At 41.5% G+C, this 24,018-nt stretch overlaps 1 protein-coding gene across 11 annotated transcripts in view; it reads left to right on the forward strand.

Annotated features, from left to right (window-relative positions):
• Nucleotides 1-24,018, forward strand: part of RAVER1 (ribonucleoprotein, PTB binding 1) — a 314,850-nt gene that overhangs the window by 124,390 nt on the left and 166,442 nt on the right. For 6 of the 11 annotated variants that reach the window (XM_085654430.1, XM_085654431.1, XM_085654433.1 and 3 more), the window contains 2 exons: nucleotides 4,009-4,102; nucleotides 5,165-5,301. In XM_085654430.1, coding sequence (XP_085510556.1) covers nucleotides 4,009-4,102; nucleotides 5,165-5,301 — 231 coding nt within the window. Of the gene's footprint in view, nucleotides 1-4,008; nucleotides 4,109-5,164; nucleotides 5,302-24,018 lie in introns of all 11 variants that reach the window. The other 5 variants (XM_085654428.1, XM_085654429.1, XM_085654432.1 and 2 more) reach the window with 1 other exon arrangement.

Here is a 24,018-nt window from a genome sequence, read left to right on the forward strand (position 1 = left end):
CAAAGGTTGGTAAAGAAAACAATTCCTAAGAAAAAAATTGGTCCCAGACACTCCTAATGACACTCAAATTATTACCTGTAGGAGAGTGTAGTATGCAATCAATTCATACAACCAAAAATGTATAATGTAAAGGCACATTCAACAGGGAAATTTCATAGATAAGAGGCCAACCAAAGTCAATTAAATTGCAAACATCAATTTATTTCCAGCTGAATCATATTCATAAAATGCAAACTTAGGGGCTGACTACGATGGCAGGCGGACTTCAGTACCACCGCCATCGAATCGGGGAATGGGACCGCTGGCCTTCAAGGTGGAGGCCCCACGATAGGCATTACAATGCGACTGCCACTACGGTGTTCGCAGTGCCTATCTTTTACATTGCAGCAGGTGCTGCTGGCTGCATCATCCGCCGCAAAGTAAAAAAAAAAAGGAACATGTTAAATATATCGGTGCCTGCCACATGGTGCAGTGATATGTTGTGGGGCATCATAGATGCCCCCCAGGACCCATGTCTGAGGGCCAGGGGTAAAGGGGCCTGCTACGGGCCCCCAATGTCCCTTTCGCCAGCATTTCCATGGCAGGTGAACCGCCATTGATAAGCTGGCGGGTAAGGGACATCGTAATCCCTGCTGTGGTGCATGGTAGGCACCACCAGCATTGTAGGAACCACGAGCCCCTCCACCACACCGGCGGGCTCAAGAAGCCCGTCGGGTGCGTGGTAGTTGGTCTTTCCGACCGCCAGGTAACCACCCGCCATTGTAATATGGCGGGCTGTGATGCAGTCACCAATGGCGGTGGGACCGCCACCGACGGGGTGACGTGGCGGTCCCACTGCCATTATAATCAACCCCTAAGTTTGGTGTGCATGCAAATCCTACATTGCCAACCCCAGGCAAGTTGCACTGCTAGTGCTGGAAAAAGGCCAATGGAGGTACCAATGGGTGAGGTGAACTGGCCTCAAGGGTCTTGTGACCTCCGTGACAGATTCACTGTCGATCTAGGATGTGCTTCTTCATATGCCTGCCCGTAAGACTGGAAGTGAACTGCAGTATGGATTGTGGTGGACAGGTCCACCTGCGGGTGCTAAGACACCTGGGCTTCTATGGTCTATCGGGCCTTCTAAGGTGTAGCATCGGAATAAGCTCTGTCAGGAGTGTGGTATGGTGAACTGGTCATGAAGGTCTGAACATGGTTCTCCAGTTCCAAATTCAGCAGCTCTGGCCAGAGTGCCACATTCTCTCCCACACTGAACACCATACTGCCCCACTGAGAGAAACTCGGACTGCCTTCAGCACAACTCAATTGTGCTGCGACTAAATTCAAATTATGCACTAAACAACAGTAAAATGCTGCCTGAAAAAAAAAATGAATAACACCCTGGAAAAAGCAAACACTCATAGGGAATGCAAGAATAAGCAAAGCATGTGAACTGCAATCAGAAAAAAACATGGTTACCCTAACGGTTTTAAACTCATTATTCAGAAATCAGTAAGTGATTTTGCCTGAAAAGTTCAATACATGGCTACAGGACCAGGAAGGGACCCCTTTCAATGTCCATTGCTTATATCCTTTCAAAATGTATGCAGTTTGGTTTAAAAAAGACCACATCCCCAAACACAGACCCGCATTTTATAAGCTAAAATAATTAAAAAAAACCTATCATATTAAACATTTCCACTCTACCCATCAACCAGGTATTGCAGTCCCTTTAGGAATGGCGCACTTACCCACCCTGGGAAAACAATGTTGTTCAAAGAAAGAAGATAAAAAGAAAGTAGCGCTTTCACTGGCAAACTCTGTAAAGTGGCGCTAATGTGTGTGGGTGTAAATAAGTCTGGCCTGTCTGCTGTCCACTCTGTATTGCTTTATTTAGGTATTTAACTATTTTTTCTCTCCATTCCGAGCTTTTTCTTTTCAATAGAAAACGGTCAGAAAATGAGGACATTTACAGCCAAAGTGTTCAGCCTTTTTTGGATCAATTTCACAGGGGAACAAATAAAGAAAAGGAGAGGCAAGAGAGAGTACCTTAAGAGCTGCCTCTTGAAATCCGCACGCAAGCAGGAGCGAGACAGACAGAAAGAGATGGAGGAATAAAGAGAGGAGGGCAGCCGCCAGAGGCAGATCAGGAGTAGTGGACACGGTCCTTGCCATGAAGGAAAAGAGACAGCGTTTATTTTTTCTCCATTCTCTGCCCTTCCCAGAACGGCTGAGCCTTCCTGCAGCATAACAAAAGGCAGAGGGCGGGTGGCCTCTGACTCCAGGCAGGTCGAGTGCAGGCCCATTAGGTAGCGCTTTCGCGTGTTAATGGCCCTGCGATAACAGAAGGGAGAGGGGAAATTCCTTTGTCCCCTCGTCCCCCCCCCACCCTTGTCCCCCCCACTCCAAAATCTGGGGGGGATATATCCCCCGCATCCCCCACACTTCCTATCCCCATGGCGAGGAACGTGAGGCCCGTCTCAACACGACCCGTGGCAGAGCCACGTGCACAGGGCCGGACTGACTACCGGGCGTTTTGGAATTCTGCCGAGCAGGGGGCTGATTTCACTGCGGTGGGGGCTGATTTCGTTCATGGAGACCTGCGTATACTTCGAAATAATTAAAGCGAAACGAATTTCGTTCAGTACACGCAGGTCCCCATCAACGAAATCAGCACCCAGCTCAGCAGCATTCCAAAACGCCCGGTAGCCAGTCCGGCCCTGCGCGTGCACCCCCTGTCTCTGCTGCTATCACCTTCAATTCAAACACTTTGACTCAGGCAGGGCCATAGACAAAAGATCTAGCGTTCCAAAGCCCACTGGGCTGGAGCAGAGTCACTCGCGCGTCAGATCAGAGCCTCGCTTTCGATTCACCCCAGCCCTTCAGACCCTGGAGGGCACAGCAGATCCGATCCGACCCGACCCGTGCTTCTGCTGCCCTGCAAGTTCAGAGATCGAACAAGAACTAATTGAGAGGGGATATATGGGAGGAGGTAAAAGTTCTACAAGATCATCTCTTCCGATAAGCAAATCGGTCATAAACAATGGAGTTAAAGGGACTCCTCACAAGTTGGTTGTTGTATTTTGACCCGTGTGTAAATCCCTGTTTACACAGAGGTTCGAATTGCCAGTTGACGAGAATTCGTCAAACTGGCCGAACTTTAAAGGGGGACACGCACACAGTATTCACCCTATCCTGCAGATTTGAGTGTGTAAAACACTAAATCCACGTGTTTCCTACCTACTCGTAATAGGTGTTATTTTCACACACAAAACGTACCCTGGGTATTATTTATAAGGTGCAATAAATGTAACTTAGTCATATTCAGGGCTAAAGTCTCTTATTTATTAAACACGTCATTGGATCTCTTAAGATCCTTGTTTGACTTGGGTCAGATCCTTCTAATGAACCAAAAAGGTATTTGAAAAGGATGCTCATAAACAGTACCTGTGGCATTTTTAACCGTGGAGCCCCTCAGACAAAAATATCAAGAGCCCCCTCACATGATCTTGGATGAGCGATGATGTAAGAAAATATTAAAATGAGCAAGTAGCAAATATTCTTGGTAAAACAAGCATTAAAAATGCATTAGGTCTCGCCTTTCATTAAAGCCATTTGCTTTGCTATACAATACCATTAGCAAAGCAAATGGCCTTAACTTAATCAAAGGTGAGACCTATTGCTTTTTCAATGCTTTTTTTTGTCTGTCACATATCTATATGCAGTTCTTAAACCTTGGAGCCTAAAGTCCGTTATGGAAATGTTTTTTTTTTTTTTTTATCCGTTACCACCTGAAATAGAGTTTTAGGTGACAGGTGGAAGCTTAAGAAAAAATGCAGCGTTGAAAATTTGCATGAATAGATTCTCCGAAGTGGCTTGGCCTTAATAAATACAGTAAATCTTCAAACAGACGGGGTCCTAATACCTAAACTGATCGGAAACCAAAATATTGAACGTGCTGAAAGTGCATGGGCTTTTAATGCTGCAAAACTGACAGTCATCTCTTTTTATTTTTTTTTATTTTTGTAGGCATCTCTGCTTGGTGAGCCACCCAAAGACTTTAAGTTCCCACAGAATCCTTACCTGAATCTGCAGGGCCTCCTGCCGACAAGCAACCTACCTGGTGAGAGTGAGTTTGAACACTTTCAGGCTGTATAACTGCCATTGATATTGGGCTGGGACAGAGATCATACTGTCAGAATGTAAAAGTGTAAAATTTCTGCAGTGATACACTATGTTGTCTTGAATGGCTAGGGGTGCAGCCCCCAGTAATGGTTATTTCTATTTTTAAATTGTATTTTTTGCTTTGGGCTGCACCTCCAGGCAATACATAATCAAAACTAGAATGTTAACCATTCCCTAAACCGTTTCATGGCCCTGAAGTAATAATTGTTAGTTAGCATCTTGGACTATTTGGGAAAGGCTGCATTCAGTTCCCCTAATTACATGAGACTGGAATTAGAAGAGTTAATTTGCCTTGCCCGAGTCCACAACACCCTCTGCTTCCTTACGGGTGGAGCTAAAGGCAAGAACCTCATGCCTCCCCAATAAAGGGTCTTTCATTTTTAGTGCTTCATTTTCCTCCTTGTGCTGCTGTGGGTATCCAAATTGGAATTCTTTCCTCATTTGCTTGTGTGTTGTGGCATTCTTGGATTTCCAACCTGTATGCATGCAGACAGTTGCTTCCTTCATGTATTTTTTTTTTTTAAATACTGCGTCTATTGCATCTTTTATATGGGCTGGTTCATTGTCCAAGCTTTTTGCATGTCTTTAAAAGCAACTTTTTTTTTACTACTTTAATAAGTTGATATGATGCAGCCTGACTTGAGACTTGCTTCTGTTAATGTGAAAGACATTTAAAGTATTTGTAATAGCTGATTTTATTTGGTGGTTCAAACGACACAATTGCCTGCATAAATGAAGGACATGACTACAGGATAGGGATGAGGGAGGGGTTCATTGGAGGATGAGGTTAGACCGGAATATATTTGGCACAATTTATGATTAAACATTTGGGCAAATAAGTACTAGTGTGTCTATTTGGCTGAACCTCTTTGTAATAATGCAATATAGTCATGTAATCATAGATCGCTTTTCTAGTGTTTAAAAAAAAAAAAAAAAGTTAATTATTCTTTCCTTTCACATATTTCTCCTTTTTGTTGACACATCTGGATGCCTGCATTAGGACCAGGTAAAGGAATGCAGTATTCCCAGAATAATGGAGGACTTGGCAACTCTTCCAGAATCCTGCAATCATCCCTACAGGAGTCTCTGCTTTCTTCCGGTCAGCTGGTTGATAACTTTTCCTTTGACTGCCAGCAGGTGAGCACCTACAAGTTAATCGCACATTGAAATGGTGTAAGTGTATATGTTTTAGTGGGAAAATCATGAGCATGTGTAACATTGGTTTTAGTCATGTAATCTTTGAACACTGGATAGCTCAGCATGTATGGTGGGTCTTGGAACAATTTACGAAAGCTATTTTCATTTTGCTAAAAGGTTATTCTTTCAAATGGCACTCAAAAGCAGTAGAATCTGAAATGAACTCTTTTTTTTAAGGATAAAAGGAAACCGCAGGCAAATGGGCAGCATAGGGAGAGAGAAACTGCACTGTGCTCTTAATCAGCCAAACTGACTTTTTGTACCAAAGGTCTCTGCTTTAGCATTTTACAAGCTATTCACATTTTCCACTGTTTTCAATTCTGATCCCTGAACATAGAGCTGTAAATGTAAACTGTGTGTCTGCAGTAACATTGTGTGAAGCCTTCAATGCTGTGATAAAGGGCAAGCCTATCTAACTGATCACCGTGGCCAAGCCAAAGAAGCGGCTCAAGGCCGATGAGCTTAAAGTGGGTATTTTTACATTTGAGTCTCCATTTTTATGGCGAATAACAAATCTGTACCTCACCAACTACAACTTAGGCAGCAGGACTACCAAGCTCTAGTGACTAATGAAGCGCACAGCTTTTTCTTTGCCTTCCTGAGGTGATTATACGAATTGGGAAATAAAGCGGGGAAGCGGGTAGCATGGCTCGGGCATGGGGAGTGTTCTAGAAACTGGGTCCTGGAGTTAATCAACACCAGGGTTAGCTGAATCAAAGAAGTTTCATTGCCAAAGTCTTCGCTGAACTGCCAATCCCTGTGTAGATCAAAATTTAAGTGTCGGGTGGGGATCATCGATGGGGGGAACGTACACAGGCGCATATTTGAACATGACACTTGGTTAATGCTGGAAGGTAAAATAATGGCTGGTTCGATTGGTGAGGAGTTCGTCTCATAAAGCACCAGCTCATAATGGCCTACCAGTAGAATTATATAAAGGGATGTTGTAATCTGTTTAATATAATGCGTCCTCCCCATTGATGTTCATTGTTCTCTTTGCTGCTGCTCAGCTTGTGTCATGAAAATTATCTCCTCACTTTCTCAAAATGTTGCTTGTATCCAGGGCCTAGGGCTAGTTTCATGCGTTGCGGGCTAGCCACAATTGTGATATTGAAAGAAGGAAAACCACTTGCAAAATGTGATTCATAATGGCCCATCTCACTGCTAAACATTGAAACCAAAGTTCTAGCGAAGATCCTTGCCACAAGGATGGTGAGGGTGGTTAACAGCCTGGTATGTCCTTACCAGCCTAAATACCAGATTTAAGACCTCTGTACTGATGTATGGAATGTACCAAAATGGTCCAGGACGCAGCAGTAGTCCACTCCCTTGAGCACATCAAAGTTTTTAACACACTCAAGTGTCCCTTTATGTTGGCTGTACTAATCCAATTGAGATTTGGGACAGACTTTATAAAGTGGGTTTGGCTGCTGTACCAAAATCCTATGGTGAAAGTGAACCATACCTGGTCTAAACCTTTCCAGCTGCTAGAGCGATGTGCCTGTCAGGGATGCAGATTTTTCCCCCCCAAGATATTTGCCCTTGGTCTCGAACAACTAGCCTGCTGGATCCGGGAGGATGATTATGAGGCTTAAAATGGGATGATCATGGGACAAGAATACAGTTATACACTGACAATATATTCCTATGTGTAGTACAACCGGAAACATCCATGAACAGAATATTTGTTGAAGATTTTTGATAAGTATTTGGTATATACCATAAACTTTGGGATATACATGTTGTAATCCCTGACCGGTTCCAAATGTAAACTGCCTGCTGATCTTTAGTCCTCCAAGTTGCTACTATTATTCCCTAGGCAGTGCAGCCACGTCTAAGATTGCCCCATCGCCCAGACATACTGTGGGTGAAATCTTATTGGGTGCCAATTTCTTTCTTCTCGGAGCTTGAGGTGTATTGGTTCTATGGAATGCAAATCTGGGGATTTGCATTCCATAGAACAAATACACCTCAAGCTCCGAGAAGAAAGAAGCTGTGCCTTTAAGATCCCAGGGACCGCCAGTATCCCGTCGTGCTGAGTAGGTGGTAGTTGTTTCAGTTATTTTTTCCAACTCCTGCTGACATGACTGTAAAAGTGGGTTTCTGTTGCAGTAACCCCCCCCTCCCCCCCCCTTTTTTTGCCTAATAGCTGATGCACTTTTCCTTGTTGTGCCCTGGGCTCCTGCCAATCAGGTGCCCAGGGCCTGTGTTCCTTCCCTAAAAACTGACTAACAGCCAAAACCCAAATTGCCAAACCCTGGCCACATGTCAGCCCCTGGTAAATGGTACCCTAGGTACCCAGGGCCTTGTGACCAGGGAAGGCCTCTAAAGGCTGCAGCACTCATTGTGCCACCCTTAGAGGCCCTGTACCCTAACACACACACACACACACACACACACGCACACACGTGTTACCATCCTTGTGGGGACTATGTGTGAATACCTGCCTTGTGGGGACTAACCTTTCCCAATGTTTATACAACACACTAATAACAGAAAAATGTTAAGAAAAAATTCATGATACAGGATCCTGCTTCAAATTTGCAAATATATTGTTATTTAATCGCGCGCACAGCACCATCCTTGTGGGGACTTGAACACGTGCTACCATCCTTGTGGGGACCTAGTCCGTAAAACTATTTGTGATTGAATACAGTCTAAGGCACATGGCTAAATGTTTATTTTATCAACAATATACACAAACAACATTATAATCTATTCATATATGAATTGCTGCATATACACTAGGGGTATACATGAAGACAGATTATGTTAATGTGCCAGAACATATCATATCGTGCTTATAGAAAGAGACTTTAAGCTGTATTTAACCTATGTATTAGTGCTTACACTCTTAGAAGATGAGGAAACTAACACATAAGAAATTAACATATGGAACAAAGGAATGTGGTCAAGTTGAACCCAGAGCTTGATTAGCTGCTTACATTTTTGCCAAAATAGATGTTCAAGTCCCGACCTGGATAGTGGGTGAAGATCATTGTGTTTAAGTCTCCATAGAAATAGTGTGTACATTCAAAGCTTATATCCCAATATAAAGAGTGTGAAGCTAATGATGTTCAAGTCCACACAGAGGTTGTGTGTAATTATAGGAATGCTCAAGTCCCCACAGAGATGGTATGTTATTATAGCGATGTGTAAGTCCCCACAGAGATAGTGTGTTATCATAGAGATGTTCAAGTCCCCACAGAGATGGTGTGTTATTATAGTGATGTTCAAGTCCCCACAAATATAGTGTGTTATTACAGTGTTGTTCAAGTCCCCACAAAGATAGTGTGTTATTATAGCGATGTTTAAGTCCCCACAGAGATAGTGCATGAAGGTGATTGTGTGTAAGTCCTCATTAAAATAGGGCCCAATTCACAAAGGTAAACTTAGACAAACAGTCTAACTTTACTACTTTTTCCAGTATTCACAAAGGTAAATTTAGACCAAAAGTCTAACTTTACTACTTTTCAGTATTCACAAAGCCCCATACAGAGAATGTGAAGCTGATGATGTTCAAATCGAAGCAAACACAAGGAGATGATGGACGGAGTGCTGAAACGTTTCAGTCACTCACCTCAGTCACAGATCTGGGTTTAGTCCATCATCATTCTTTAGCTCACTTCCTCACCCCAGCTCAGACCCGGCTATATGCAAATCAGTCTTGACCCTGTGCCTCATGGGAACAGTCCAGCCCGAACTGCCAAGCCAGGTCTTCCCTGCACCGGAAATAAGCATCCTGGGACAGGTTTCAGGTAACACCCCCTCATTAGTCAGGCTAGCTAGAATCCAGTGGCAAAGTGAGGAAGGGACCCACGTCTGGGCATACTCTGCCAACTTAGGGCGAACAAAGCACACACACAGAGATTATGGATGGAGTGTTGAAACGTTTCAGCCACTCACCCCCAGTCACAGATCTGGGTTGAATCCATCATTGTTCTTTAGTTCACTTTTCCACCCCAGTTCAGACCCAGCTATATGCAAAGCAGTCTTAACCGTGTGCTTTATGGCATCCCTGGTGCTTCAAGCCGAAACAGAGCTTGTGTTTAATTACAGGAATGCCTAAGTCCCCACAGAGATAATATGTTTTTATAGTGATGTTCAAGTCCCCACAAAGTTAGTATTTTATTATAGTTTTTTTCAAGCCCCACAAAGATAGTGTGTTTTTATGGCTATGTTTAAGTCCCACAGATATAGTGCATGAAGATGATTGTGTTTCAGTCCTCATTAAAATAGGGCCCGATTCACAATGGTAACCTTAGACAAAAAAAATCTAACTTTTCTACTTTTCAGTTTCAACAATGTAAACTTAGACCAAAAGTCTAATGTTACTACTTATCAGTATTCACAAAGCCCCATACAGAGAATGCAAAGCTGATGATGCACAAGCCAAAACAGAGCTTGTGTGTAATTACAGGAATATTCAAGTCCCCACAGAGATGGTTTGTGACTATGATATTACCACAGTTGCCAAAGAGAATGTGTGTGATTATAGACATGCTCAGGTCTCCACAGAGATAGTGTGTGATTATAGACATGCCCAGGTCCCCACAGAGATACTGTTTGATTATAGAGATGTCCAGGTCCCCACAGAGATAGTGTGTGATTATAGACATGCCCAGGTCCCCACAGAGATAGTGTGTGATTATAGACATGTCCAGGTCCCCATAGAGATAGTGTGTGATTATAGACATGTCTAGGTCTCTACAGAGATAGTGTGTGATTATAGAGATGTCGAGGTCCCCACAGAGATGTTGTGTGACTATAGTATTACCACGGTTGACAAAGAGAATGTGTGTGATTACAGACATGCCCAGGTCCCCACAGAGATAGTGTGTGAATATAGACATGCCCAGGTCATCATCATCATCATCATCATAGCACACATTTATAGTGCGTGATTATAGTAGTGTAAAAGTCCTCACAGAGATATTGTGCGATTATAGTAATGTTTAAGTCTCCACAGTGCTAATGTGTGATTACAGTCATATTCAAGTCTCCACAGTGATGTGTGTAATGATAGGTATGTTGAAGAACCCATACAGATCGTATTAGTCTGTTGGCTTTTTAAATGAATTAATCCACTAGAGGGATATGTGTTTGATCACTCTCTCATGTGTTTGAATCCTGGAGCTACCACTCAACCTTTGTTCCTTCCAAGGTCTATACAAAGTTGAAACATCTATTTGTTCAGCCTTTTATATTTGGAGTGTAAAATAGAAATTCTTAAACAAGGCTTAAACATTCTCAAAAGTGCCCATGTCAGCTACAAAAGACTTTATCAGTGTTTATGGTCTCGTTATTTGAAGGGCAAACATATACAAGAGTCTTACAAACTGTATTCCTGAACTGATCTGGTATGCTCATAATGTAAGATTAGAGAAAGTCACTTGGGCTGACATACAGCTGTCTTTTTCATGGGAATAAAAACCTCAGAATGTGCCTAATTTAATTATAGGAATCTTTCACAATGTTAATTCTTTTTTTAAGGAGTGAGCCCAAATGTTGCACTTCGGTGTGTGTGTGTGTGTGGTATAAAACTAGGCTTCCTAAAAGGAGCCGGTGAATCTTTTGTTCAGGAATAGAGAAGGACAATTTGATAGTCATGCACTAGCTGTTTTGTGAGAAAAGAAACCTTAAAATGTGCCCATATTAAAGATAGGAGTCCTTCACAAAGTTTAAAAATGTGTTTTTGGCAGTGGGCATTTTATACATACAGTCTTTGACAATAAGGGCTTCAGTTATGAAAAGTGTTGTATCGATGTGAGAAAGCAGCGATGCAACACTTTTCAGTGCGCCCTCCTTGCGACATGATGGATGTGCCGCATTTGTTGTATGGCGCACCATGTCGCACGGAATGGCAGATACGTCAGGAATCCTGATGTATCTGTCAGCGCGAAACCCACGTATTGCTGGAGTTGTCGTAAGCATGATGCAGCTCCAGCAATGCATGGGGAAAGCCTATTCCCATTGCACTGCATAAACCTTATGCCTGCTGTGAGGCAGGCATAAGGTTGTGACACAGTAGCATCCTAGAAGTAACACAGTGAAATCTGAAAGATTTCACTGTGCCACTTCTACGAGGCTTTTTTCAGGGGAACACCCACCCTACATACATTATACCTGATGCATCACTTTGTAAATATGGTGCAATATGGAGCATTATTTATGCTTCTGGAGCCACACAAAAAGTGACGCAACGGCATGGCAAAAGTGTAACAACGGGTTCATCATTGTTTTAAAAAAAATATTTTTATATATTATATCGCCAAAAAACAGGTACAGCCATGGGAACCTGCTTTGCCCCCAGCCTAGCAAATTTATTCCTGGGCTGGTGGGAGGAGCAGGTGGTATGAACTGATGACAATGAATTGTTCACGAGTCATGTGCCATTATGGCTGCGTTATATTGATGACCTTTTCATTATCTGGGACGGGAGCAAGGAAGAAGCTATAAGATTTATACAGAGTTTATCCAACAATGATTTAAATCTTACATTCACACACACCATCAGTGAATTAGTATATGACTTTCTTGACATACATGTAACAGTCCAAGATGATGAATTGGTAACCAATCTTTTCAGAAAGGAAACAGCTGGCAATAGTACAGTGCATGCACGTAGCCATCATCCCAAAACTCTGCTTAATAGCATACCATATGGCGAACTATTGCGTGCCCGTAGAAATTGTAGTACCAATCCAGGTTTTATTAAGGAACAAGATCATATGCTGGATAGATTCAAACTTAGAGGTTATCCTAAGAAAGCTTTGATAGAAGCAGCGGCAAAACTAAAAGATACTGATCAGAAAGATGTTCTATTCAAAACTAATGTGATTGACAAAATTGAACAATCGTCTACTACTCCAAGAATGATCACTATGTACAATGCCAGAGACAACAAAATGAGATACATAATGAGAAAACATTGGGGTCTGATTCAATCAGATTCTGTGATTGGCAAGGTAGTGGGTAACTCCCCTACAGTAACATAAAAGAGAGCACCTTCCTTTAGGGATAAATTGGTTAACAGTTATTATCAAACTGAAGTCCCCACCACCTGGCTGAATAGGAGTAAGGGTTTTTTCAAATCTAATGCCTGCAAGGCATGCTCCAATAGCCATAGCTGCAAAACTTTCACCACATCAAATGGAAAAGAGAGATTGATATCTAAATTTATCACATGTACGACTGATTTTGTAATTTACTGCCTACAATGTCCGTGTGGCTCTCGCTACATAGGCAGCACAAAACTGCCAGTGAAAAAACGCATTGTGGAGCATTTAAGAGCAATAAAAAAATCAAGACTTTAACTATCCTGTTGCGAGACATTTTTATAATCTCTACAACAGCAATAATCAGCTCCTAAGCTACATGGGACTTGAACGTATCATGAAAAACATCAGAGGAGGTGACCGGGAAAAACAATTACGTATTCTTGAGTCACGATACATCATTGACCTTAATACAAGTTCCCCCTTTGGCATGAATAAGGAGGAGGAACTAGCAACACATATAGGGGTATAGTAGGCTTTTGCCCCTCTGGTATCCTCCTATGTATCCTCAGCGCTCTATCTCTTTCCGTAGTTGCATTCTGTAGATACATAAGTTAGTGTTAAGACATTTATAGTTTTTTTTAGGGTACACAGGTTTTGTCACTTTACATCTCCCAGTTTTTCCATATTTAAAGTTATTGGTGCATCTTGGGTAGTGACTCATGATTAATGATTGGATAGACCCCATTTGGGGCAGATATCTATTTATAGCACCTTTTTAATAATCTTTTCTAGGTGGTCGGGATCATTCGAATCCTTCGCCTTTTGGTATAAACAGGGATTATTTCAATAGAATTTTTCAATAGAATTTGAACTATAATTCACAATGCACTTTACCCTGCTCCCCTTTTCCTTTTAATTGTTCACTTATCACTTTGTATCTATGGCACATTTGGTCTGCCCTGCTGCTGTTATTTCAATTACATGACCATTCCTATTATCATTGGGTAGATTTATGGACTACTATACATCTATTTACTGTTTACACACTAATAGGCATTGGAAGTAGGCCACTTGGCCATGATCATACTATATGTGTCTGTCCATAGAGTTTGTACATAAATAGGTTTTGGAGGTAGGCCGCGTGGCCATTATCATATGTTTTGTCCATAAGGGATGTTTTGTCGTTCCTTGCAGTATTTTACTGTTCAGATTTATTTATTTATATATTATAAACAACAAGGATTGGACTGCTGATGCGCTATTTTGAATGGCGTTTGCAATCTAATTTTGTTCATTATTTGCATAGTTCTAGCTCTGTTTATGTTTGTTTTATCTCTATGGACATTATTCTATTAATGTGTTTACGATGTGGCCTTTATTAATTTTGCAATTATTTTTGCATCCATTTGATTAAGGTACCGTATTTATTCACCATCAATATGATCATGCTGCTTTATCATTCATTTTGATCCTGTTATGATAAGTTTATTTTATTTTATCAAATAACTTTATCAATACCTGGATGTGCTGACAATTTTTTAGAAACGAGGATTTCTTCAGTTTCTATTGTAAATCATTTCATTGTCCGACACTACATAATTAATTTATTTATCATGTAGAGAATTATGCTACCATCAAATTTGTGGTCGTTTTATGAAATGTAATTTAAACAATTATGATTATCATTATGTTTCACGATTGCGGAGCAAGCAGCATTCAAAGCCAGTATGTTTTCTGTTTCCATGGTTGATACGGCGTGTATTTAACAGCATCTTTACGTTGTGACCTTTGAACCTGACGAAAATCGACAGGCTGAAACCAGTCGTTCTTTTTGCACAATAAACCTTCCCGGTTGGAAACTCTGGTGTGCCGCCTTCTTTCGTAATTGAAAGACTGTTTTCAAAAGTTTGGGGTTTGTCCGCCACGGAAGGCACCGACAGCAAGAGGCAGGCGTATGGCGTTTGGCTGAATTCCTATAACGATATATATATATCTTATAATATTAGTAAAATTTACTTTTTTAAAATATAGTTTGCAATTTTAAATGTGTAATTGAATTTTTAAGAGGCAATTAGATGGGTCTGGTGGCTCTGTGGACTAATGTGTCCACTGCAGGGCCCTGTGTTCAATCTCATGGTCATAGGCTCAAATCCCGGCGGGTCCACTCAGGCTTTCAAACATCAGAGGTCGATAAAATGAATACTGTTGGGTAACAATAAACATCTGTTAGTGCCAAGATGCCTAAGAGTTAATGTGCTATCTACAAATACCTATGTTAAGTAGTTTGTAATTTAATAGCGGGATATTGGGTTTTTGGTTGAATATGGTGGGAGGTTAGTTACATTTTAACTAATTATTTTATAATGTTAAGTAATGTAAGGTAAAATCAATATATAAATGGTTAGTATGTAATGTTTTAATTTTTTAATTGTTCTTTCATTTATTTGGGTTTAATTTCAGATTTTTAATTTATATTTTGTATAGTATAATTAGTTATAGCTAATTTAGCAGCATGTCAGTTTGTAGGGGAATAGGATGAGAAAATATTTCAATGTAAATAGTTCTTTATTATTTGTTATTTACATTTTTAATTCATAAATCATAATTTTTTCATTGAAAATTTAAAATGAAAAAATAGTTTTATTTAGACTGTCAACAAATAAGTAGTAATATATATCAGCAAGTGTATAATATATTATTTTTATATGTTTCATTTATTTTAATTTTATTATTGTTTGATTTATTTTTTAATTGATCTTCTTGGTGTTTGTGGTTTTTTCAGAAGTAGCTAGAGAAGTGAATTCTACGTAGGGTTATTTAAATATTTCATTTAATTATACATTTGTTTTGTATATTTATAATAAATTGTGCATTTTATTTAAATGTATACAATATATAATTTCTAGTTTAACTATGGTTAATTATTTTATGTTTTAGGTATTTAAATATTTTATTTAAATTACTGTATTGGAATGATATATGTAACCTTTCTGAAGTCAAACACTTTCCCTACTGTTGCTTTTATTGAAGTGGGAACAATAAATTTAGTCCGTCCAATTCCTATGCTTTCCTTAATATTGAATTTGACATTGTGTGCAAACTAAGAGCATTCTGTTTACCCGGAGACTGCGGGGGGGGGGTGGATCTAGCCCATGATTAAGGCTTGTGGCTCTCTTTCCAGACTCACACTGTAATTTTCGGTCCTCTGGGCACCCGTAGGGTGGAGCAGGGACGCCATCTTGGCCTGGAGCGCTCTAGTCACGGAGGCTATAAAAAGAGAAGCCACTTCAATGAGTGCAACAGTAGGAAAAGTGTTGGATAGCTGAGGGATACAATTTACTAGTCCCACTCCAGTCAATGCAACAGTAGGGAAAGTGTTGGAATGCGGTGGGGTAAAAATTAATATTCCCACTCCATTGAGTGCAGCAGTAGGAAAAGTTTTGGATAGGGGAGGGGAAAAAATTACTATTCCCACTCCAGTGAGTGGACTAAAATGACCCTCCAGGGGCCCAAAACTGGCACCCGACCTGGAGTCCCACTCGGGAAACGTCCTGTGCCTGGTACGACCAGTTGTGCCCTGCTCTAACCCCTCCAAAAACCAATGCTTTCCCTACTGTTGCTGAGACTGAAGTGGGAATAGTAAATCTAAACACCCAGAAGTTCAACACTTCCCTTACTGTTGCTTAGAGGTTTTTCAAATATTTGTAGTACTTTTGTTTGTTTTTAATATTTTGAGTTTAGCAATGTTTACATTAAAAATGTTTTTTATAACTGTTTTTCTATATGCACTATATTAGTTCGAAATTTATGCACACAGTTTTTAAAATTACTTTTGGACATTTGTTAAATTATTAAAATTCTATAACTATGTTAAAATGGTTTTATTTCCAAATTTACTGTACAGTATAACTAAATAAAACGTGTTTTTATATGGGTATTTTAATATCTAAATTGGGTTAAATGCCCCTCCGTTATCCCAAAATTTCCCCACTGTTGCACCCACTGGAGTGGGAACAGTAATTTTTACCCCTCCCCTATCCAACACTTTCCCTACTGTTGCATTGACCGTAGTGGGAATAGTACATTTACCCCTCTGCTATCCAACACTTTCCCTACTGGTGCACTCACTGGAGTGGAAATAGTAATTTTTACCCCTCCGCTATCCAACACTTTTCCTACTGTGGCGAGTTCTTTCCCAGAAGGCACACATTGTCTTGAGGCCAATCCTTACCTGCATCTTCTCCTGGGCACAGTTCTACGGTCGCTGCTTGTCTCCCTCCCGCCGCCGCTAGTCAAACGCGGCCGCTGTGTGGAGGCGGACTACGTTTCCCAGCACCCTCAGTGGCGGAACCGGAAGCCGCCTCCCGCAATCTCGCGCCTGGAGGCGCTCAAATTCCAGCAGAGCCACTGGCAGAGCGGGCGAGTTCTTTCCCAGAAGGCACACATTGTCTTGAGGCCAATCCTTACCTGCATCTTCTCCTGGGCACAGTTCTACGGTCGCTGCTTGTCTCCCTCCCGCCGCCGCTAGTCAAACGCGGCCGCTGTGTGGAGGCGGACTACGTTTCCCAGCACCCTCAGCGGCGGAACCGGAAGCCGCCTCCCGCAATCTCGCGCCTGGGGGCGCTCAAATTCCAGCAGAGCCACCGCCTCGTGGGTCCGCGCGCGGGACAGCGCCGGGCTAAGCCCAGGCAAAGGGCGGGCCCTCTGAGGCCCTCAGAGGTCAACATTGGTCGGGCGGGCCACCCCTCTAAGTTGCCAGCAAGGTGAGCCCTGAAATATTTATTATGGGGAAACGAAATACAAGTTCTACCACACAGGCATCTGAGGGACTTTCTGTGCTCCCGCCGACATTTGAAAGTATACTGGAAAACGCCTTCAATATGGTTACAAACGAAATTGCCAATACTGAGAGGAGAATGTCGATGGACCTTATAAGTCTACACTCAGAGCCCCAGCAAACAAGCTCAAATAAAGTTTTGTCTCTTTCCCCTGTGGTCACAGTTATGAAATCTAATTCATTGGCTAATCCGTTGGCAATGCTACCTGGGGGTAGCAGTCCTAATATTATTACTGATTCACAGCCTGACCCTGTTGTACATGTTGCTATCTCTCCTCTGACCCCGAGCAACAAGATTGTTGGAGAGAAAAGGAAAAGAGGCCCGTTGAAACTAACAGTAAATAAGAGGAAACAACCCCCTCGTAACAAGAGCCAACCGACCCCCCAGAGTATGTGGACTAGAGGGAAGCAACAACCGCCTGGGGGTGGCAGCGATATCATTGAATCTCCACAACTCGCTGAGGGGCTCCCAGTCACAACTCTACCTAAAGAAGGACATAACTCTGCCTGCACACAGACTGAGCCTATAAATGAGTGTTACTCAAAAAAACCCAAATGGGAATTTTATTGAGACTATAGTTGATACTATTTGTAAACAAATGGAAAGTCAAATGATCAAACAATTTAATACTATTTTTAAAAGATTAGATAGATTGGAAAACCTGGTAAAAAAGGAAGACGCAAAAAGGAAAGGGGTGATTAGTCTTGATCTAATGAGGGGAGATCGCCTACTGAAAGATTTGGAAGTTGCTAGCAAGGGCTTTTTGGGTGGCAGGCCTAACACCACCAGTAGTACACCCACATCTATTATTGCACCCAGGAGTGATACTGTAGGGAAAACCCAATCTGCCATGACACCGCAGCACACCCCGGCTGTAGCAGCCGGACCGCCTTGCCCCACTCGTGTGGTTGCTGGGACATCAAAGGGCGGATCCACCTTGGCCATCACGAAGCCGGGGGCACCAACTAATATTGGCTCAGATAAAGGCCAAGCTGTTGCTACTAGGCCCATAAAACATCTGGGGCCGGCCCTTCATTTGCCCCCTGATGCTTGCCCATATGTCCTCATCTTGGCGGGTGTACCACCGCTTAAGGAGGGAAAAGGTGAGTCTCCGATTCTGGATCCTGGCAGCCTCACATTGCCTTTGGGAGAAACAAACTGGGCAAAGCAACTAATTCTATAATCACCCTCCGCCAACCCAAACATGCCGAGGTTATTACACCATTGTTACAAATTTACAGAACTCAATGTTTACCGACAGGAACCTATGGTGCAGAGGCGTGGGGATATTCGAACTGTACTAACATACAGACCGAAGAGAATAGATTTTGTAGGAAGGCTCTGGGGGGGGGTCATTTCAGCCCCATCTTACGTGTGCCATAGGGAATTGAATCTCCCCTATATAGAGGATTTTATAAGATGCAGACCCGCCCTGTTTTGGCTGAAAATATGGCAGAACTCTGCCGCCTATTTGACCCGTGATATTATCTCGGACTGCTTAAAAAGTGAGCGGCCTAATCATATACCCTGGCTCAGGGCAGTCGAGAAAAGCTTAGTAAGCGTGGAGAAGGGGCATCTATTTTTATCACCTCAAATTATTGATTGCACGCATAAGAATTCAGTAAAAAGGGCGTTGTACGACCTGTACCGCAAAGATAGGGAAAAGACCGAGTATGTAAAGCCGGCTATTATAAGGTACATTCCCCTTCTGGAGCCATGCAGTAGGCCCTACAACATGCCCCAGGGCTACCTGCAAAAAAAACTGGGCAAATTGAACAGGAGCTTGTTGTTTCGGTTCAGGGATGGGAGCATTAAAAATCTACTTTGCTTCCCTTTAGGCTTTAACAAAAATTTGGAAAACTTAAACTGTCCCTCTAACCTAGGTGGCAAACAGAGCCTGTTGCATTTTACGTTCTTTTGTGGTTTTTACATAAAATATACCAAACACTACCTAATCCCGTACCTTAGAAAGAATGCTCTGATGGATTTTAATCTAGCATTTAGAGATTTATTGATGCTAAGCTCTGATGATGTAATCCTCAGAGTTAGTTGCTTCCTTCAATCCGCTGTTCGATCCCGAGCAACAATGAACACGGTTTGATAAGTTTGTTTCATTCTTGCATAGTTTGCACATTGCATATTTGCACTAGTTGCTGCTTTTTTTGCACATGCCATAGCTAAACTAACTGTGCATTGTTTTAATTGTTGCCTATTCTAGCCTAAATCATATTGCACATTAATTGCAGAATTATTGTTACTCCAAAAGGGTGGAGGAACCAAGAGCTTTTTAATGAGGTCCTGTACAGAGCTCCAAGGTATCATACACAAGACCAGGAGTACAGTTCCTCTGGGAAGGGAAAAGGGAGGGAAGGGGAGAGAAATGTATCTCTATTAATGCCCTCACACACCTAGCAAGGTGTCATGCTTCATCATAGGGCTATGCTCCTCGTCGGGCCGGCGTTGGAATGCCCGACGGGCTCCCGCAAAGGGGCTCTTTATCGGAGTTCTTTTTAGAGATAGCCGTATGGGTGCGTGGGGGTAAGTGCAACAAATGTAGTGAGTGTAAGTGAAGTGAGTATAAAATAGGTCAGGTATTGCCAGGTAGAGAACAATTTTATTCTGGTGGTATACCAGCCTAGTTAAAAAGGTAGACTCCCGTAGGGATTTTGATGCTCCCCCGGGCAGTAAGAGGGTCGACATGTTTCTTGCCGTGTGCCCAGAACGGGTCGGTGGCAATTCTTCAGGACCAGTGGCAGGCAGTGCTCAAGTGAGTGAATATATAGTTTCTACTACATGTTAGGTGATAGTAAATTTATACTTCACCATGTGTGTCCATAAGATCCCACAAGGGGGAGTAAGGGAATGGACCCACTGTTGTCACACCCCTAGGGTACAGCAACTTGCTGTACGGGTTAGCCTCAAGCCCGGGAGAAACGGGGCTCGCCAAATTAGGGCGCGCTCACTGCCGTTATCCTATTGTGGCTTGGAATTATTGTTACTGTCATGATATCCGTATTCTATAAAATGTATACATTATAAGCCTAACTAAGTTGCTTTTTTATTAGCTTTTAAAAGTTTATCTTATTGTTTTTATCGGATGATTGCTGTGATTTACATGTACTTTTATGGATGTTTTTTTCCGAATAAAGATCTTTGACTTGACTTGTTGCACTAAATATTTTGCTTATGATTTGTTTTTATATGTAATGTATTAATTACTAATTGAATATGTATACTTTTACTGTTGTACTTTGTATTGTAATCATTGTGTTCTATTTGAATTAGTAATGCATTTAATTGTAAGCGTTTAGGAAATTTTTTCAGTGTAATTTTTGGTTTTACATTTTATCCATTTTTTTATGTTAATTTAGAATAACGAATTTGGTATTTATCTTATCATTTTGCAATTTTGTTGAAATTAGGCAAGAAAAAATATAAGTAACATAATTTTTTTCATTTTATATTTCACAATTGTTTCATATGTTTATCAAATCAGAGTAATTATTTTTCTATCAACAACAATGTATTACTTTTTACCAGGTATTAATATGTTTTTTAGTAAAAAAGTAGGCCTTGTTTCCAAAAAAAACTTATTAGTTATCACATAGGCAAAACCTAATGCATTTACCAAAACTTGTTTAAAATAGCAGAGGCTTGAAATAGTAGAGGATGTTGATTAATTTCAGAAAAGCACCCCTCCTCAAAAATACCGAAAAAGGAGAAGGTGGATATGATTTCGAAATGTTCATAGAAAAATAACGCATAGAAGCTACAATATGAATTTAAAGGGGTTTTTCTGGTGAAAACGAAAGAAGCATTGGTGTTAAACTTTCTGCGTGCTTGCAGGTGAAGTCGCTGTTCTGCTCAAGAAATGCACTTGTACTGGGTACTTAGCTCTTATTAAATCGTGAGGGTGCCTTAGCTACTGACAATTTTTTTTAATGTAGCATGACCTTGTGAGATCCAAGGACATTACAGCGCTTGTCTGATTTTCTTCTAAAGCACAGACAGAAGATTACGTGATTTTTCCATAATCACAGGAGGTTGAGCAAACACCAGGACTTGAACCCTATTTCCAATTTCCAATGTGGGCTGCTCTAGCCTTTATAGGAATAACGCTGCTCAGCCTTTACTGAACTTGAAAACGATACTTATAGAAGTTTTTGCTGTGAGAACAGACCCAAAAACGGCGTTTCCAGATTCCAGCCTTTCAAGCGATCGCACCTACTTCTACTTGCTCCCGTCCTCGTGTTCTGTCTGCTCAGGTAGCCAAGGTGTGTGTATTATGTTGCAGGAGGCCCCATCCCCCAATGTCTGACACTCACGGCCTGGAGGTGCTTTCAGCAACGTTGGCTGCTTGGCCCTTTGTTATGCAGATGTGCGCATTTGCACATCTTTGGCTGACCATGGAAACACCCTGACGCCCTTTCTTTCTCTTTGCACAGGAAGACTGGGCAGAGCCTCTGGGATCTTTTTAACAATAATCGAGGGAACCACGTAATTTTGAAAGTCAGTACAAGGCTCAGCGCTTGACAGCAGGAAAAGTTGTAATTTAGACATACCCATTAGCTGGAAAATATGTATGCGGATACTATGGTGCATCCTGCTTCTGCTATTCACCTTTCATTAACCTTCTTCCTAGAGCATTTCCTGACAGTTCAAACATATTATGTTAAGAAATGCGAAGATGCATTGTGTATGACTGAAATGATAATTGTTGCCCCTGATCAGTACATATACTGAAAGAAAGTATTTATTGATGTTTAAACCGCCTCCATTTTTCATGTGCAGTGTGCTGTTCGATTTTGCCGTTTATAGCGCAGCATGGCTGCTTATGTCAATGTAGCTTATTTAAGCCGCCTCGAAATGGAAGAAAGCCCGCACTGCCCTGCCAAAGGTTGCAAAAAAGTCATGCAGTGAGTTCCAATAGGGTGGCAGGAGTGAATACTTAACTTGCTGAGCTGTAACAAAGTGCACATTGCAACAAAAAACATAACAAATGGTAATAAAGCATTAATAAGTCTTTACTCTAAAATGTCTCGTCAGGGGCACTGAAATATCATGCAAGCCGCAGGGGTTTTGGAGAGATAAGGCATGTGAGAATATATCACATTCAAACCCTCATGCCCCACACAACACCCTAACCCATTTGACATACAGCCTAATGTAAAAATAGCTTTTCAAATTAAAATGGTTACATAAACTTGGTCCAGTCTCGGAACAAGTTCAGATTTTTTTTATCAACTTTAGCAATAGCACACAAATTCATTTGGGCACTCTTTTAATGGCCAATATTAACAGACAGCCTTAGGACAACATTCAGAAATGACTACACATCTTTCTGATACTAGCTATTTGTGCTAATATTTTTAAAAAGGTATCACAGCTTGAGTCCATCTATTGGTCCTGTGGCAAATTTCCAACTATACTTATTCTATGGTTCTTTAGAAAGTGTGCTCAACAATGCACAGTAGGCTACAGAATCCATCATAACACAAACTACTGTTCAAGCAGGCACAACAATAAAACTAAAGGTTAAACATATTATGGTTGGTTTAAAACTTCCACATACCTTTAAGATTTTGTCACTTATCACACCACTTGGGGCTGTGCCAAGAGAAACAAATACTGCTAGAGCCAATAGGTCTGGCTTTACTGTAGCAGTACATGTTAACAGAGGCATTCAAATGTTTTATGCACGTGTTGCATGGACAAATGCTGAGTACTACAGTTAGGCTACCCTACTAATTTTGGGTGGCAAGAAGTTTTTTTAGTGTGGGTATGGGTTTTTGACTGGTAAGGGGTTTTTGAGGGATTAGGATGAGTATGGTTTTTTGAATGGTAATGGATATTTTAGGGTTTAGGTTTTTTGGGTGGCAGGGGTATTCTTATCATTTAGGATGTGTGTGGGACTTTTGTTGGCAATGAATTTTGTAGGGTTTAGGGTGTGTATTGGTTTTTGGGTGGCAAGAGAATTTTTGAGGTTTAGGGTGGGTGTGGATTTTTGAGGGGCAAGGGAAATTTTATGGTTTAGGGTGTGTATGGGTTTTCTGGTGATAAGGAAGTTTTATCGTGGTTATAGGTTTTTGTTTGTGAGGTTTGTCTTAGAGTTTCGGGTGGGTATGTGTTTTTGGGTGGCAGGGGAATTTCTGGGATTAAGGGTGGGCATAAATATTTGTTGGTAATATTATAAATTTCTTAGGGTTTAGGCTGAGTATAGGTTTTTTTTTAGGTGAAAAGGACTTTTAGGGTTTAGGGTGGATATGGGTTTTTCGGCAGCACAGGAATTGTTAGGGTTTAGGGTGAGTATACGTTTTTGGGTGGCAAGGGAACTTTGTAGGTTTAGCGTGGGTATGGGTTTTTGGGTTGGTAAGGGATTTTTTTAGGTTTTAGGCTGCTATGGGTCTTCAGGGGATATGGGCTTTGTTAGGTTTCAGGGTTGGAATGGGTTTTTGGGTGGTCAGGGAATATTTAGGGTTTATGGCGGGTATGGGTTTTTGGGTGGCAAGATAATTTTTAAGGTTTAGAGTGGGTGTGGGTTTTGGGGGGGCAAGTGAAATGTTATGGTTTAGCTTGGGTATGGGATTTTTGGTGAGAAGGATTTTTTAGGGTTTAGTGTGGATGTGGGTTTTAGGGCTGTGAGGTTTGTCTTAGGTTTTAGGGTGGGTATGGGTTTCGGGTGGCAAGGGAACCTTTAAGGTTTAGGGTGGGTATTGGTTTTTGGGTGGTAATGAATCTTTTAGGGCTTAGTGGTCGTATGGGTTTTTGGTTGGTAAGGAAGATTTTTAGGGTGGGTATTGGTTTTAGAGTGGCAAGGG

Source organism: Triturus cristatus, chromosome 4_1, assembly GCF_964204655.1.
Source record: "Triturus cristatus chromosome 4_1, aTriCri1.1, whole genome shotgun sequence".
NCBI lineage: Eukaryota > Metazoa > Chordata > Amphibia > Caudata > Salamandridae > Triturus > Triturus cristatus.